At 44.0% G+C, this 18,725-nt stretch overlaps 1 protein-coding gene across 1 annotated transcript in view; it reads right to left on the bottom strand.

Moving 5' to 3' along the window:
• The window catches only part of LOC122542557 (microtubule-associated protein 1A), a 130,498-nt gene extending 126,242 nt beyond the window's left edge, over window positions 1-4,256 (bottom strand). The window contains exon 1 of the mRNA XM_043680428.2: window positions 4,044-4,256. Within this exon, the coding sequence (XP_043536363.2) occupies window positions 4,044-4,254 (211 nt within the window). The 5' untranslated portion in view covers window positions 4,255-4,256. The remainder of the gene's footprint in view (window positions 1-4,043) is intronic.
• Between the last annotated feature and the right edge of the window lie 14,469 nt (window positions 4,257-18,725).

An 18,725-nucleotide genomic window follows, 5' to 3' on the forward strand; every position in this document is an offset into this window, starting at 1 on the left:
AGAGGAATTTGAATCCAATCAGTTTTTTAAAAATCTGAAATTAAGAGTTTACTGACCATTTTTGATTGTTGGAAAAACCCAACTGGTTCACTAATGTCCTTTAAGGAAGGAAACTGCTGTCCTCACCTGATCTGGCCTACATGTGACTCCGGACTCATCTGTAGTTGACCCTTAAGTGCCCCCTGTGCAATTAGGTATAGACATTAAATGTTGGCCTAGCCAGTGACATCCTCACCCTGTGAATGAGTTTTTTAAAAAATTGGATTTTTAAGGAGCATGTTGCAAATTTCCTGGTGAAATAGAAGGGATCCTCCAAAGTCATTTTGACCACACTCAAATTGATTGAAGGCAAAAGAATTGTAACCCTGTATCAGCTCCACCTTTGACTTTGTGTTTAACACTGAGATTTTTAAGGTGCCTTGATGTTTATCCTCAGATAACGCTCAACAGGGTTCCCCACGATAGACTGGTTGGCAAGGTTATATCTCACGGAATACAGGGAGAAGCAGCCATTTGGATACAGAACTGGCTCAAAGGTAGAAGACAGAGGGTGGTGGTGGAGGGTTGTTTTTCTGACTGGAGGCCTGTGACCAGTAGAGTGCCACAAGGATCGGTGCTGGGTCCACTACTTTTCACCATTTATACAGATGATTTGGATAGGAGCTTCAGAGATATAGTTAGTAAGTTTGCAGATGACACCAAAATTGGTTACCTCAGATTACAACGAAATTGTGATCAGATGAGCCAATGGGCTGAGGAGTGGCAGATGGAGTTTAATTTAGATAAATGTGAGGCACTGATTTTGGGAAAGCAAATCTTAGTAGGACTTATACACTTAATGGTAAGGTTCTAGGGAGTGCTGAACAAAGAGACCTTGGAGTGCAGGTTCATAGCTCCTTGAAAGTAGAGTCGCAGGTAGATAGGATAGTGAAGGTGGCATTTGGTATGCTTTCCTTTATTGGTCAGAACATTGAGTATAAGAGTTGGGGTCATGTTGCGGCTGTACAGGGCATTGGTTAGGCCACTGTTGGAATATTGCGTGCAATACTGGTCTCCTTCCTATCGGAAAGATGTTGTGAAACTTGAAAGGGTTCAGAAAAGATTTACAAGGATGTTGCCAGGGTTGAGGATCTGAGCAACAGGGAGAGATTGAACAGGCTGGGGCTGTTTTCCCTGGAGCATCGGAGGCTGAGGGGCGACCTCAGAGGTTTATAAAATCATGAGGCGCATGAATAGGATAAATAGACAAAGTCTCTTCCCTGGGGTAGGGGAACTAGAGAGCATAGGTTTAGGGTGAGAGGGGAAAGATATAAAAGAGACCAAGGGGCAACATTTTCGAGCAGATGGTGGTACGTGTATGGAATGAGCTGGCAAAGGAAGTGGTGGAGGCTGGTACAATTGCAACATTTAAAAGGCATCTGGATAGGTATATGAATAGGAAGGATTTGGAGGGATATGGGCTGGGTGCTGGCAGGTGGGACTAGATTGGGTTGGGATATCTGGTTGGCATGGATGGGTTGGACCGAGGGGTCTGTTTCTGTGCTGTACATCAATATGACTCTGAGTGTAAATGCTGCAGGAAGGTTTGTCAGCCAATCACAATGTACCTCTTGTGTTCTGCTTAATGTCAATCTCTAACTGGTCAGTGTTCTCTGATGAACTCAGCGCAGGTAAAACCTTGCCTTTTGGAAGTGCATTTGAGACAATTTATTCCATGTTTTGTTACAGTCTTCCCATAACACAGTTACCGACTTAGACTGACAGATGGAGCAGCAGATGTGCTCAAGAAGTTGTGCCCCTCCCGCAGTGGATAAGGGAATTAGAGAACTTAGTGCTTTCATATCCGAATTGTGCCAGCTGGTATTAAAGAGCAGCTTGCACAGTTAGCTGGGCCCCCAAGCTCTGGAGTTCTCCTGCTCTGACAGAACAGATTCAAGGGCTGAACATCCTTCTCCTGGACCCCACCAAGGCTGCAGCTGACAGGACTGATGTACAAGAGGTTTTCCAGTTTTTTCCAAGATGATACCACAGGATTCACAGCCCCTGAAGGCCAATTGACACAGTTTCCATCAACATCGACACACTCCCTCCCATGGCCCACTGTTAGAGGCTGAGTCAGATTATTCATTATCTTGGCATCAATACAGTCTTTAATATTTGTATGCAACCGATTCATTACGCTGTATGATTATTCCATCGTGGAGAAGGTGCTTGTGCTCTACACAGGATATAGCAAGTTGCTGCATGTGCAGCAATTCCATACAGCTCAGAGGGGTCACTGACATCCTAGAGGAGAAAGTGAGGGCTGCAGATGCTGGAGATCAGAGCTGAAAATGTGTTGCTGGAAAAGCGCAGCAGGTCAGGCAGCATCCAGGGAACAGGAGAATCGACGTTTCGGGCATAAGCCCTTCCTCTAGAAGGGCTTATGCCCGAAACATCGATTCTCCTGTTCCCTGGATGCTGCCTGACCTGCTGCGCTTTTCCAGCAACACATTTTCATCACTGACATCCTACCCAAGTCTGAGCTGACCATCTGACTCCATATCCTATCCACTACCAGGACTGTTCAGTTCTACGTTTGTGACACTGCCAATATCTGCCAACTAGTCTTGTTTACTGAGCAGCCTTATGCTTGCTGACATGTACTGGCTCCCACTCCTGCAATATCTGAATTTTTGAATCTCTCCATGCTTCTCTGGCCCCTTCCTCTATAATTCCCTCCAGCTCTGCAACCCTCTGTGATCCAGGCTCCTTTAATTCTGGCTTCTTGTGCATCTCTGATGTTGATAGCTTCAACTAGCATCAGCTGTGCCTTCAGCTTCCTGGACTCCAAGCTCTGGTCTCTCCTCATTAACGAAACAGGCTTCAAAGGCTGATCAGCCTCCTCCTGCACCTTAGTACTATAGACCTCTCTGTTCCCCTACCTCTCTGCTCATTTAAGATGCTCCTGCAAATGTTGCTCAATAATTGAGCTTTAGGCCATGTTCCCAATACGTCCTTAAATGATGCTGTGTCAAATTCCGCCTGATGAAGCACTTGGGGAAATTTTATCCCTAAGTCTTGGAAAATGGGTTATGTCCCTCTGTTCAAATCCCAGAATGTTAACATAATCTCCATGTAGACCCTGCAAATATTAACCTACTCTTGAGGGACCCTGCAAGTACTGACAGACTCCCACATATGAATACAGAGGTATTCCCTGGGACTTGTTGAAAATACCAACATATTGCTGAGAACCCGAGCAAACAGCAGTACACACCCTGAAGATGCTGTGGCATGTTTTCTGTCTCCGTCCCCAACTTGCAAAAGACAGCTGCCACGGCCCAGAGGGAAAGCTGTTGAAATAAGTTTTTTTTTGGTATTTAGGAAACAGCTGTAAGAGGGCTCTGGTGATAGACACACCCAGCAACCTCATGATAAACGGCAAGAAATGTTGTGGTTTGGGGGTTTCCCAGGAATTCAAGAATCTAAGCACAACATTTGCATGGTGATGTTCAGACCTCAAAGCCACGTGTAGCTGAGCTGGGGTTGTGGTGCACTGACGGTAGCGCTATCTACGGGACCAGAAAATCCGGGTTCAAGTCCCATCTTACTCCTGAGATGTCTTGTAATACAACTGAACATGTTGATTAAAAATATTGGGGATACCCTTCATACTTTGAAACGTGATTTCAACAGAGTTTGTCAAGCTACGCAACATTTCTCCGGAAAATGTCGATCATTGTATAACAAGAATAGGCTCAAAGGAAGGACATGCGGCTGATAAATAGGAGAGGCTAGAAACTGCATCGCCTGTGGATTCAACACCGTGGTATTGGGGGGGGGGGGGGGAAGGGGTCGAGCTGTCACCAAAGAGTGCAAAATAATCTTATTTCAGCAAAACTTTCTATCTGCAACAGGCTGCTATTTAGATTGCATTGAAATAGTTTACATGCACTTTGATCTTCAAAAACAAAATACATTGCAGTTCGCCCGGTTCCGGTTGGAGAATTATCTTAATCATTTAATCCTTTCTTATTGTATTTACTGGGCGGTCTCCTCACCTTGTTCAACGTGGAGAATTGCTGATCTCAGTTGGTTGTCTGTGGCGATTTCCCCAATGACAATCAGAACAGAGTAAGTGTGTCGGTTGCACGGCGCTGGTGACTGCGGTCGCTGTCCGTGGTGCTGAACCTGATCCCGAGACTGCTCGGCCGCCGCCGCCCGTTGCTCCGGGGCACCGGGCAGCATCGCTACCCCGGCCGCCGTCGCCATCGCAACCACGCCAATCAAATCGCCAACAAAACTACACCCTCCCCGTCCACTCACTCTTCCCAGAGCCTTCTTAAACAAGCCGAGCCCCCGCTGGATTGGCCTGGGATCTTGACTGACATTCGGATGATGTCAACTGGGACCAATCCCGAAAGTCAAGAGCAAACGATGGGTGGGATTTTCGGGAGGGGGGTTGGGTGAATAGACCAGAGACGGAAAAGAGCCCAACGCTTTTTTTAAAATTCTGCGACAGTGCAAGACGGGAGTGAATGTGGTGCAGTGTGCGCGTATATGGTACTTTGCAATCATGATATCCTACATCTTAGCACTAAAAGCTTTTGGAAATAAAACATGTTAGTAAAAGAAAGCAAAAGCCCTTGGTTAGATTGCAAGTTTTGGATGTGGGACCTTGTCATCTCCAATGTGTAGAGATAGAGTTAATCCATCAGACATGGTGGAAAACCTGCATTGTGTGTGAGACACCACTAGCCCCTGTCCATGCCTTAATGCAGCAAACTACAAGGCATGGTTCATCGACCCCCCTCGCCCAATATAGAGGCTGAAGGGACCAAAAGGCTGAAATCAAATAGAAGATGCTGCGAATTTTAACGGCGAAGAGGAAGTTCACAGATTCACACTGTGAGTCCATCAGAGTTCATCGTGGGGCATGGTTCACACTGAGGAATCTAAGCTGCATCTACTGCAGAAGCTGACAGACCAGCCTCTCATTTCTAGAATATCTGTTTGCAATGCCTTACAATTATCCAATTGTCATATCTTTTATGTATCAGACTGAATCAGTGTTTTGAGAGCGGCATCTTAAGGGTCAATGGGAGAGCCTTGTGACTTTGGAGTGAGGAGGGCAGATTGCTGATAACCAAACCAATTGTCATTTTCGACCCTCATGAGTCCGACATTGTCTACGGCAGATGCAACAGTAGAATTGACCCGGACAGAATTCCTCTACCCATCCCAACTTCTTCCCACGAAATTCCTAAAGGCATTTGTAAACTCCTTACCATATTTGCTTCACCCATTTCAGACTCCCCCCCCCCCCCCCCCCTCTCGTATCGAAGACCTGTCAATAAATGTATCCAGCTAGGATTTGATGATAACCTTCACTTGGTACTCTGGCTCCGGCTGGTGTTGGCAGTGAATAGCAGCGTCTGCTGGTCACCAATCACACCATCATCAATCAGATCACATTCCCCAGGCTTTCTGCTGACGCAATGTGAATAATACATTTTTGGAAAACAAAATCACTGTTGCATTTAATAATGCATTGCAGCTCTGTCTGAAGTAATAACGAGGCATGATTAATAACACTTATTCCTTGTAGAATATCACCCTAGGAACATTCTGGGAGGCGGGGGTGGGGGGGGGGGGGGTCGGGGTGGAATCTGAAAGGAGTCTTTGAGGATTTCCAAAGATTCAATGTTCGTGACAAACTGACTGCTGTGGAAAGGGATGGTGGCATTACAGAGTGCTATCCCAATATGTTTTGCACGATGCTAGCCAACAATCTGAAGCAAATAGCAGGAATATGAGCCCAGAATATTCCAGATCGTTGGCTGTAAGTTCTCTCTATGATTCAGCATAAGTAACTATTTCAGCTGGAGCTCCTTGTTATTGCAGAGAATTCAGTTCCTTTCAGCACTTTTTCTCTCTACTTTTCTTCTCTTGTCTCCAAGTCTCAACCTGTAGCATAAGGTTTAGTGCATCTCCCTGTCCCCATTCTCTCTCTGTCAACATCACCGGTTCACCACCTACAGCTCCCTCAGGAGTCCGCTAACTCAGGTGTCCACTCCCTGATGCTTTGTCAGTATCAGTGGCTGCTGGGGAGGGGAAATCACAGTAAAATCCTTATGCAGCAGACTAACAGACAGCTCAGAGGCCCTGGGGAAAAAAGTGGCATCCTTTTCAATGTTACCTATTCTAAGGATGTGACCATACAAGTTGAGGCAGACACTCCAGTGTGGAATTGAAGTGAGTGTTGCATCTATCTTTCAGATTAGACCTTAAAACAACATCAAATCTGTTCTTGCAGGCTGATGTGAAACTTATAGAATAATGAGAGGCCTGGATAGAATGGACATGGAGACAATGTTTCTACTGGTAGGAGAAACTAGGACCTGAGGGCACAGTCTCAGAATGAAGGAACTGAGGGATATCCCATTGGGATATCTAGTTGGCATGGACGAGTTGGACTGAAGGGTCTGTTTCCATGCTGTATCTCTCTCTGACTCTATGAGCAGGAATTTATTTAGCCAGAGCTTGTTGAATCAGTGGAACTCATTGTTATAGAGGGCTGTGGAGGCCAAGTCATTGAGTGTATTTAAGACAGACATAGATAGGATGTTGATTAAATAGAAATCAAAGGTAATGGGGAGAAGGCAGGAGAATAGAGTTGCGAAGCATATTAGCCAGGATCAAATGGCACGGCAGACTTGATGGGCTAAATGGCCTCATCCTGTTCCTATATGTTATTGTCTTATGTGAAGATGCTATTGGAAACAAAAAAGAGCAGGGGAGTTCTCTCTGGGCTGACCAATATTTGTTCTGCAGCCAACATGGTTACAAACAGATTCTCTTGTCAATGATCCCATTGCTTTTTGAGAGACTTTACTGTGCAAAAGTCTTGCCACTGATATTCCCTCTTAACAGTACAACCTCAAGGCAGTCCAGACAGTTTTGAACAGGTCAAGTCTCACCTGAAATTGCAAAACTTGTCTTCAGAAGTGCTTGATTGACTGTGAAGCATGTTGGGGGCACCCTAAGATTTTGAAAGGTGATATGTAAATACATTTTTTTCTTCTTTACCAGCCGAGATCAGATAATACATAAGCTCAATGGATGCAGAGACAAATTCCACCACCAAAAGCAATAGCCCCAACATCAAGCCCAACAAGGATCAACTTATGGTAAGAGACTAAAGGGGAGATGTGACATGGTAGTAACATCAATGGATTAGTAAATCCAAACCCCAGTTTAATCCTTCGAGGGCATGGGTTCAAATCTAATCAGGTTTGATTTAACTAAAATCCTAGAATTAAAAAGCTAGTTTAATGGTGACCCTATCATCACAGTCATTAGAAGTGCCACTGGTTCATCAATGCCCTTTAGGTAAGGCATTCTGCTGGTTTGGCCTCTGTGTGAGTTCAGTTCCACAGAAAGGTAGTTGACTCTTAACTGCCCTCTGGGGCAACAAGGGATTGATAATTAATACTGGCCTAGTGTGTGACATCTAGGTCCTGTGAATGAGTTAAAATATAAATCAACTAGAGTCTGTGCAGCTAGTAGAAGATTACACTGTGCCATGCACTTAGTGGTGGAAACATCTTGAGGGAATCGCTTGAACCTTTTAAGTTGGAAAGAACTTAATACTTGTTCTTAACTTTAACTGAATCACCAAGGATCAATTACATCTGGTCAGCCTATAGCAATATTAGGTTTCACTCAGCAATCCATTAACACAAGAATAGCTTTCATAAACTCCATATGCTATGACACCCTGCATTTCTGTGCATCGTATATCACCATTGCACTCTGATCCATTTCCCTTCTCCCTGAGGGGAATGTCACCTTCAGCACATAGGTCATGAGGAGAGGGCTAGATGACTTTGAGATGGATCAATCCATTGAGTGCCCTAGGCTTTGTTAGAGATCATTAAGGTTCTTTAGGAGTTTGAGATGGTTGACTTAGAGAATTTGCTCGTAGGGAAGGAGGGGTCATAAATATACAAAAGACACCAATAAATCCAAGAATGAATTTCTGCTGAATTCTTTCTCAGAAGTGGTGAGAATGTGCTGATAGATATATTTAAGGGGGGGTTGGATATTCAACTGAAGGAGAAAGGAATTGAAGGATTTATTAATAGGGTGGGAAGAGGCTGGTGTGGAACATAAAAGCAAGCATAAATATCATACAATCCCTACATTGTGTAAGCAGGACATTCAGTCCATCAAGACTGCATCCCACCTAGAGCCACCCTATCCCTGTAACACTGTATTTTCCATGGCTAATCCCTGGGCTGGACTTGACAATTAAGTATGGCCAATCCACCCAACAAGCACACCTTTGGGCAGTGGGAGGAAGCTAGAACAAATCCACACAGACACAGACAGAATGTACAAACTCCACACAGACAGTTGCCCAAGGGTGGAATTGAACCCAGGTCCCTAGTGCTTTGAGGTAGCATTGCTATCCACTGAGCCACTATACCCACCCAATATGTTGGACTAAATGCCTTGTTTCTGTGCTGTAAATATTGTCAAAGACAAAGGAAGTTTTAAATGCAATGAGAGATAACAGGTTAATATTATTTATCACTTTCTAAGGCAGAGGTTTTGACTTCAAGTACTTTGTTCACCTTGAAGCCAAATTAGTACTAGAAAAATATATAGCCATAATATATGAGATTGTCATCTGCTGTGTCTTAGTGCATAGTACTTTTGCCTCTGAGTCAGCAGGTTATGTGGATTCAAATCCTACATCAGAACTTTGATCACAACATCCAGACTGACGCACTGAGGGGATGCTGCACTGTCAGAGGTGCTATCCTTCAGGTGAGATGTTAAGCAACATTGTCCACTCATCTGAATGTGACCACTCCTTCAAAGAAGAGAAGGGGTTTACTCTCTGGTGTCAATATTTAAACAAGATCACTGTGGCAGATTACCTGGTGATCCAAATTTCAGCATGTCCAACAGTGTTGCACTTCCACAGTAATTCACTAGAGGATTGGCCTGACTCGTTCTCAAGTTGTTGGAGTGGAACTTGAATTCCTAGCTATTTGAGTGTTGTTGTGAGATAAATACATACTTTTAGTCTCTCGGTTTTACTATTGGTTACGTACTCTGAGAAAGCACCTTGTAATTAATAACACTGATTAAATAAAACTGATGAACTAACATTGAGGCCCATTGGTAGGTCTAACATTATACCTAGGAACTGTTAAGGAAATAAAATGCTCAGACCCATTGAATTCTCTTTCTACTGACCTGAGAGTAATCTGATACAATAATAATGTCTCACATACAGTAACAATCTGATACAACAATAATGGAGTTCTTGACTAATCACGATGATCAATCTGTATCAATAGGTCTACAACAGATCCAGGCAGAAGACAGGAAATGTTGGAGAGATTTTGGAACAATTGGCCCAAAATCAGCTGCTTTTCCTGATCCTGTTGCACCACTCAAACACTAATATCTGCAACCCAAATTGTATTTTCCAAAAGAATTTTCAGTAATTCCATTTGGAACAATCAATACAATATGCTTCCCCAGGGACCCTGTTTATAGATTGACCACTGACTCACTGAGATATTATTTCCGCAGCAGTGATGCAAGGCTGCATTATAAACAGAACCAAATGAAGAGGGTTGATTTCACAAAGAGAAACAAGTCCCTATATTTCCTTAGCTTTCCTCTTTCACTCCAGACCCCACCACCTTTGCTGATGGGGTATGGTTTTAATGGTGCTAAATCATTAGAGGATAGGCAAGGCATAGTTTCTCTGAGGAATGGCACTTGTGACAGTGCAGCACTCTCTTGGTGCTGCACAAGATTGTCGGTCTGGACTTTGAGCTCAGATTCCTTGGCTGGGACTTGAACACACACAACGTTCTGACACAGCACATGACATTCTCATATACTATAACAGCGTGCTTTGCCTATTCTAACCTGGTAGCCTTCTTGCAGTTGAAATCTTGGCAGAAATTTAACAAATACAAATTCACCCAAGGAGTAGCAGCTTTAATGCAATGTAAGGTAGCCAAGGGCAGTTCATGGAGAGAGGGGAGACCTGGGGCAAGAATAAGGGGAGAGTTGCAGGGCTTCCTAATGCTGACAAAGGGAGGCAGAGATTCCTTGGGCCAATATTTATTCTTAAAGAAACATCACTAAAAAAGCTGGCTATTGTCACATGGCTCTTTTACAATTTGTTCACAGGATGTGGGTGCTGCTGGCTGAGTCAGCATTTATTGTTTGTTCCTAACTGCCTGAAGAAGATGGTGAGCTACCTGCTTGCTGAAGTCCTTGGGTTATAGGGACACACACAATGCTGTTAGTGGGGGAGCATCAGGACATGACCCAGGAACAGCGAAGGAACAATGATATATATCCAAGTCAGGCTGGTGAGTGGCTTGGAGGAGAATTTACAAGATGTGGTGTTCCCACGTATCTGCTACCCTCAACCTTCTAGATGGTGGAGGTCGTGGGTTTGGGTTTGCTGTCAGAGAGCCTTAGTGAGTTGCTGTAGTGCATTGTGTAAATGATTTTAAAAAATAAATTGCTGGAGAACAGTAGCAGGTCTGGCATCTGTGGAGAGAAAGCAGAGTCACCGTTTCAGGTCCAGTGACAGTACATTGGTACACCAGTAGCTAGGAAAAGGTGGTGTATATGCTGAAGATGGGGGAGGAGTGTTCACTGTAAAGGAGTGAGAGGATAAGTGGAGACAGAGCCCAGCCAAAAGATAAAGACAACTAGACAAACAAAGGAATGGATGACAGTGAGCCAGGGAAGGAGAAAAGCTGATAATGACGACCATAAGTATGTGAAAATGGGTTGACTATACTTAACGTAGCCCATATGACGACAAAACCTGAGGTTTGGCAGTGGGCAAAGGACATGGATGAAAGTGCTCAGACCCTAAAATTATTGAACTTGATATTGAGTCCTGAAGGCTGTCGGGACTCCAAGAGGAAAATGAGATGATGTTCTGCCAGCTTGTGCTGAGCCTGACTGAAGCACTGCAGCAAGCCTGAGACAGAGATGTATTGTTATTGTAATCTTTGAAATTTGTTATTATTGCTACTGCTACTGAGCATTGGTTGTGAAGAGAGTGAACATAGTAGGTGGTTGAGGTGTCAATTAAACAGGTTGTTTTGTCTGAGATGGTGTCAACTTTTTTGAGTTTGAATTTTTGTTGGAGCTGCACCCATCCAGGCAAGTGGAGAGTATTCCTGACCTCTGCCTTATAGGTGGCACGGTGGCTCAGTGGTTAGCACTGCTACCTTACAGCACCAGGGACTCAAGTTCACTTCCAGCCTCAGGTGACTGTCTGTGTGGAGTTTGCATGTTCTCCCCGTGTCTGTGCAGGTTCCCTCTGGGTGCTCTGGTGTCCCCCCACAATCCAAAGATGTGCAGCCAAAAGAGAACATGCTGGAAAATCTCAGCAGGTCTGACAGGATCTGTAAGGAGAGAAAAGAGCTGACGTTTCGAGTCTAACTGACCCTTTGTCAAAGCCCTCGGCTTTGACAAAGGGTCAGTTAGACTCGAAATGTCGGCTTTGACAAAGCGTCAGTTAGACTCAAAACGTCAGCTCTTTTCTCTCCTTACAGATGCTGCCAGACCTGCTGAGATTTTCCAACATTTTCTCTTTTGGTTCCAAAGATGTCCAGGTCAGGTGAATTGGCCATGCTAAATTGCCCATAGTGTTAGGTGCATTAGTCAGAGGGAAATGTGTCTGGGTGGATTACTCTTCAGAGGATCAATGTGTGCTTGTTGGGCTGACGGGCCTAATTCCACACTGTCGGGAATCTAATCTATTCAAATGGTGGACAGAAATTGGGGCCAGACACACAGGAAGCAAGTTACTTGCCTCAGAATTCCCTGTCTCTGACCTGCTCTTGTAGCCATGGTATTTATATGGCTGGTCTAGTGCATTTTCTGATTAATAGTTATTCAATTGAATTCCACCTGCAAATCAACAATAACCACACTTCAAAAGTACTTAATTGGGTGCAAGTCATTTTGGGTTATCCAGTGATAGTGACAGGTGCAACACAAATGCAAGTTCATTCCTTAGACCACAGGACAGTAAAGCACAATAACAGGCCCTTCAGCCTACCATGTGATTACTGACCTTGCTGCTATTCAAACATAATCCTGTTTACCTGCATGTGGTCCGTATCCCTCTATCGCCTGCCAGTTCATGCATCTAAGTGCTTCTTAAACATTGCTATTGTATCTGTTTCTTCCACCTCCCCTGGCAGTGTGTTCCAAGCACCTACCACCCTCTGTGCAAAAACAAATTGTCTGGCGCATCTCCCTTGAACATTCCCCTTCTTATCCTAAACCTATGCCCCCTAGTATTTGACATTTCCACCCTGGGAAAAAGACTCCGACTATCTACTCTATCCATGCCTCTCATAATTTTACACACTTCTATCAAGTCGCCCCTCAATGTCTGACACTCAAATGAAAACCATCCAAGTTTTTCCACCTCTCTTTATGGCTCATACAGTTCAATCCAGGCTTTGGGAATGCCTATCGACCAGTTTCCCAGCAGCATTGGACGGAACAGATTTTAAAACTAATTGTTCACCTCCTATGGGGAATTTACTGTACACTGGGTTTGTGTACAGTATTGGTGTGTGTGTGTGTGTGTGTGTGTAATTTCTCCCCCATGTTGTGTTGTCCAGGGGAGTCGGTCCAGCAGCGCCCCCGCCGGTGCAGCGCTGCAGTGCAGTCTCGGAGCCGGGGAAGGACTGCAGCGAGGACCATCTGATTTTTCAATCACCCTGCTTCACATCAAACAGGTAAACAAAAAAGAACGTTATTTACATCCCTTTCGTTTTATGCATGCATCTTTGCTAAAACAAAACATCCGCTTGTCTTTTGTATTGCAGCCTTTTCAATTTTGTTTTAAAAACAAAGATGATTTAATCTGCACCAGCTTGATTTCAGTAACTAAGACAACATCTGATTCATTAAAACGTTGCTGGAATTATCTTGTAGTCAATGTTAAAAAGACGTCTCTGCCTGCGCAGTTTTTTTTTATATTGCAACAGTGCTTTTCCATTGCATTGTTTATCAGATGTCTGCATGCAATTTAGGAAGATTTGTAAACGTACTTTGCATATTTTAGATTTGAAGTCCAACATTTTAAATGTGATACCGACTCTTAACATGACGTTGAATAAAGCACCAGGCCCTATTATTGAGAGCTAAATTGACCTTGCATTTTTGTAAAAAATTGTATTTTACAGTTTAGACAGATGTTGGAAAAAATACACGCATCTGGAAATGTCATAGACCGTGACAGATGTGCAGTATTAATAAAGCACCTCAAATATAGCAATGCGAATGAGGAGGGGCTTCGATTTTTTAAAATAAAAAAAATCTTATTATTTCTAAACTCTTATGGTACGTTTTATTAAAATGCATTTTGTAATTGTTTTAAAAAGGCAGGAAGTGAAATTGATGGAATAGACTTTGCCTTTTGAGGGGGGAGATGCTGCTGATCTTCTCGAGGTGGATGCAGGGCGGTGGGGTGGGAATTGGATATGTCTCCCTGTTAAAGCCAAATCTATCGCGCCCTACTCACTTCATGCAAATAACGCGCATCAGGAGCCAGAATGTATGGTGTCCCCACCCACTGCAGAGAAAACACCTGGAAATACTGTGCTGGGGGATGGTGTTAACGAGGGGAGGAGACTGAGGTACAAATTGTTCTTTTGCCCAGCTTCCTGACCCGCCCAGGCATCTCACTGAAGTCAGTACATCAACAGGTTAGAGATGTCCCTTGACAGTGTAAAGGTAAAGTCACCATAGACTTTGCAGATGGTAGGGGTACTGGAGAAGACTGATGGTGGTTTAACCTGAGGGTCGCCATGCCTCAGACTGGTGGGGGGAGGGAGGTTAAGAAGATTGAACCTTCATGGAAACCTCATTTAGCGTGGGTATTGAACCCATCTGGCCAGTTGAGTAGGACCACACCTTGGATGCTCTTGCATTGGGTGCCAGGTTGGAATTTTGATTCCCAAATGGAGGGAGATGGACGGAAGGTGGACTGCAATTAAAAGAGGAGTTCCTCTTTTCAGCTTTGTTATTTTAAAGTTGCAAGCACACTTAAATTTCAGCAGATTTGGAAGAGAAATGAAATAGATAGCACGTATTTATCCCTACTCAGTGTCTTCAAAGTGCTGAGTCAGACTGAGGTTTCGGGAGCTTTCAGTGAACCCAACAGTATGCTATTCAGCCTTGGGAGCAGGGCAATGGGCAGTTAAGCACCAAATTCCAAACCAATGCTCCCCCCCCCCCCGCCGCCCCAATAGAAGAGTGATGTCACCGTGAAGATGTTTGCTGGTTCAGGGATACTATGCTCTCTTTATGTCCCTGCCTGACCTCAGAGCAACCCACTGCAGGCTCGGGACCAATCTTTGTGGATGGGGTGGAGGGAGGGCTAACTTGTGCTCAATATCTATACTTTAACATTCTCACCTATTAACCTCAAGATGCAAAACCATCCTAATTGCATTGTAAGGGAAACAGATTTCTTAACAATGTCATAAAATCTGCAACTCTTTGTTACACTGACTGGAAACCTTGGACATTTTCATGACAGCACCCCTCTTTGGAAAATAGACAAATGAAAGGTGAATTTATTGAAATATACAAGATTCCTAGGGGGCTTGACAGAATAGGTGGGGGTGGAAAGGCTGCTTCCTTTGTGGGAGGGTCTAGGACCAGAGAGCACAATCTCAGAAGAAATGAGGAGGAATTTCTTCTCTGAGGATAGGGAATCTGTGACATTCTCTACAACAGAGAGTTGTTGAGGCTGGGTCATTATGTAGATTTAAGACTGAGGTAGCCAGGTTTTTAATCATAAGGGTTCTGGAGAAAGGCAGTAAAGTGGAGGTGAGGGTGATCAGATTAGCCATGACATCATTGAATGGCAAAGGTGACTATGATGGGCTGAATGGCCTCCTTCTTCTAGGTCTAATGATCAGTAATGACAGCTTTTAACTTCAGCATCTTAAAGTGCGACCATTTTTTAAACATAACAGATAATTCATGCCTTGATTACATATAGGAAGTGAAGGCTGCTTACTGTCTCAGTGTCAGATAGCAATGCAACCAGATGGGAATTGTAAATAAGGCAGTTACAAGGTTCAGTCCCTGGGCTGTGAAGTGGGAACCCAGGGACTGAACCTTGTAACTGCCGTATTTACAATGACTTTGGCTGAATCTGTCCTCTTCCCTATATCTGATAGCAAAATAACTGCAGTGAGGACAGGATAAACTATTATGTCTCCAGGGGTATGATCAGGCTGTCCAGTTGATCATTCTAAGGAGATAACAAAGAAAGGCTAGTACATCTTGAATAATTTGGTTAGGTTGAGCTTACTTTTGATATTTTACATTGGCCACTGAGTACATTGGTGAGGCCACTTTTGGAATACTGCGTGCGATTCTGGTCTCCTTCCTATCGGAAGGATGTAGTGAAACTTGAACGGGTTCAGAAAAGATTTAAAACAGCCAGGGTTGGAGGATTTGAGCTATAGGGAGAGGTTGAATAGGCTGGGGCTGTTTTCCCTGGAGCATTAGAGGCTGAGGGGTGATCTTGTAGAGGTTATAAAATCACGAGGGGTGTGGATAGGGTAAATAGACAAGGTCTTTTCCCTGGGGTGGGGGAGTCCAGAACCTAGAGGGCATAGGTTTAGGGTGAGAGGGAAAAGATATAAAAGAGACCTAAGGGGCACCTTTTTTATGCAGAGGGTGGTACGTGTATGGAATGAGCTGCCAGAGGAAGTGCTGGAGGCTGGTACAATTACAACATTTAAAAGACATTTGGATGGATATAAGAACAGGAAGGGTATGGAGGGATACGGGTTGGGTGCTGGCAGGTGGGACTAGAATGGGTTGGGATATCTGGTCGGCATAATAGAGTTGGACAGAAGGGGCTGTTACCGTGCTGTACATCTCTATGACTCTATTAATGCTTTTCAAACCTTTCCCAGGTGTGACCCATTTTAATGCCTCGTGTGACTCAGAGTGAACAGGGGTGTATAGAGAAAGAGGCTGTCACTGGTTGAGTGGAGTGTAAGGAGTTTTAATCTCTGGTGGTGTGGGACATTGAAAGTTGATTATAGGGGGTGGAGGGTGGAAGTGATGAAAAGACAGTTTCCCTGAAACAAAAATGAACACCTAACTTTTCACAGGCATTCTTTTGCAGCAACAATGGAACATTGGAGAGCAGTTTCACAGGCCACGCCCAGCAACAAAAAAAAAGGGAGGATTCCAAGTTTTCAGAAATCAGCCCAAGATGCAAATCAGCCGTTCCTGCCTCTGAGCTCATGACCCCAAAATTACATCTCATGACCCCACTGGGGATCGCGACCTACAGTTTGAGAAGTCCTGTGGTAGATGAAACTGTGCCAGTGCTCAATACTGACCAGAACATCCAAACCCAGAATATAACGGCCTCCTGATCACCTCCCTCTGTTGTGAACAGTGAAGGGATAAGTCTACAGTATAGGAAGCTGTAAGGCATAAGCTCCTTCAGAATTCAATATTTCCGAAAGGAGACAAGTTTAAACTTCCTGTGTTGCACTCATCAGAGGTAGAACAGAAAAGTTAGACTTGAATGAAAAAGAAATGGAATTTTATGCAGCATGAGACAAGGATGCTGATTGGATGGGCCATCATTGACATAGAAATGCAGCAATAACAGTTAACTGTCAATCTTAATTCTGGGACCAGGGAGGTAGATTCTGATTGGTTAGGGCAGTGCCTGTCAGGGCTGAGAATTAAGATTGACAAGTTAACTGTTCTTGCTGCATCTATATGTCAATGATGGCCCAACCAATCAACATCATCTTTCCATGCCGCGTACAACGGCATTTTTATCCCCAACTCTGGTTCTGGCGACTTAGTTCTGATGAATGCAGTTTGAAGATTTTCATCTTATCTCTTTTCTTGTAAGGTTTATGTTCAAGCGTTTACTTATACCTAAGAGATAGGAGGAGGAGGCTATTTGCATGCCCCCACCTTGTCCCAGCCCCCCCACCCAACAGAGCAGAAGGTGCATGGTCTTACCCCACATTGCTGCATGTGCATCCAACATGCTTTGATTCCTTTGCCAATCAATACTTATTGAGCCTGGTCTGTACTGTGGAAGAGCTTTCCAAGGATTACCAAAGATGTTGAAAAGAGTGTTGGAGATGAGATAAACCAAAAAGTAGTGATGACCTTGGCACCAAGTTTGGGTTTTAAAAGCCTGAAGATGGTTTGAGGCATCTGGTCAAGATGCAGCCTGGGAAACATTTACTCAGATTAGACGATGCGATAAATATTCATTGGGTCAGTTGAAGGGATTGAGAGTGGGAAGAAGGATATGAGAAACAGGAGCAGGAGTAGACCATTCAGCCTGTCAACACTGCTCTCTTATGTTTGTGATAGGTGCAATATAAATGGAAATTTTAAAAAGTTTGTCCTGAGTGTTGAATGAAGTGACAATCTTCTGGAATCAGTTGGTGAGGGGTGGGGGTGGGGCTACTTGATGTGAAGTCAACACTGGAATCAAATACAGTCATACAGCACAGAAACAGGCCCTTCGCCCCAACTCATCCATGCTGACCAGGTTTCCTAACTTGAACCTATCCATTTCCTTCTGTTTGGCCCATTCCCTGTTAACCTTTCCGATCCATCTACCTATCCAAATGTCTTTTAAATGTTACAATTGTACATGCATTGACCAATTCCTCTGGCAGCCCATTCCATATACGCACAATCCATTGTGTGAAAACGTTATCCCTCAGATCCCTTTTGAAATCTTTCTCCTCTCACCTTAAAATTATGCCCTCTAATTTTGAACTCTCCTACCCTAAGTAAAAGATGTTTGCTATTCACCTTTTTTATGCCCATCATGGTTTGGTAAATGTCTATAAGGTCATTCCCCAACGTCCGACCCTCCAGTGAAAGAAGTCCCAGCCTTTCTGGCCTGTCCCTTATAATTCAAACCCTCCAGTCTCAGTAACATCCTGGTAAATCTTTACTGTACCATCTCCAATTTAATGATATCCTTCGTCCAGCAGGGTGACCAGAACTATACACATTACTCCAAAAATGTTTTGAATTCCTGACCAGCAGAATCAGTCTCTCACCATCTACCCCATCAGGACCCTTCATAGTCTCTCATACCCCTCTGAATCCCAGAACAGCAGGGAGGAAGTGGAACACTTGTGAGGTTTGTATGTGTAAGGTATAGAGGAAAAGGTTTGAAAGAGACAAGAGGCTGTAGACTGGAAGTGAGAATGGATTGCTGAGGTGATGATGAGCCTTTTCTCTCAGGGGTATGAGAGGTGTCAAAAGAACTTCACGTGTCTGCAAGTCTCTGATACATTTAAATTTTATAGAGTGTCAAAGAGCTATAGAGGTAGGAATAATTGGCAACATGGGGGAGGAAATCTAGTTCCTTGTGAGCATGTTAATGACACAAGGGGATGTGGGAGTTCCATGGGAGTTAGAGGAAAAAATTTTAAAACTGGATGAAAGAGGAATCTAAATGAAGGCCCAACCAGAGAACTTAGATGACTACTTATTGACCTCACGGCATGAGCTGACAATGTGGGTTGTAGTGAAAGGCAGTGGGAAGGCAGACTTAGCATTAGCCATCAGTAGGCAGATGATCCCTGAGAAACATCACTGTAATTTTTGGAGAGGTTTAAGATCTTGCACTGCCT

The sequence above is a fragment of the Chiloscyllium plagiosum genome, unplaced genomic scaffold (genome assembly GCF_037043375.1).
Source record: "Chiloscyllium plagiosum isolate Xiang-an unplaced genomic scaffold, Cpla_swu_hap1 HiC_scaffold_42, whole genome shotgun sequence".
NCBI lineage: Eukaryota > Metazoa > Chordata > Chondrichthyes > Orectolobiformes > Hemiscylliidae > Chiloscyllium > Chiloscyllium plagiosum.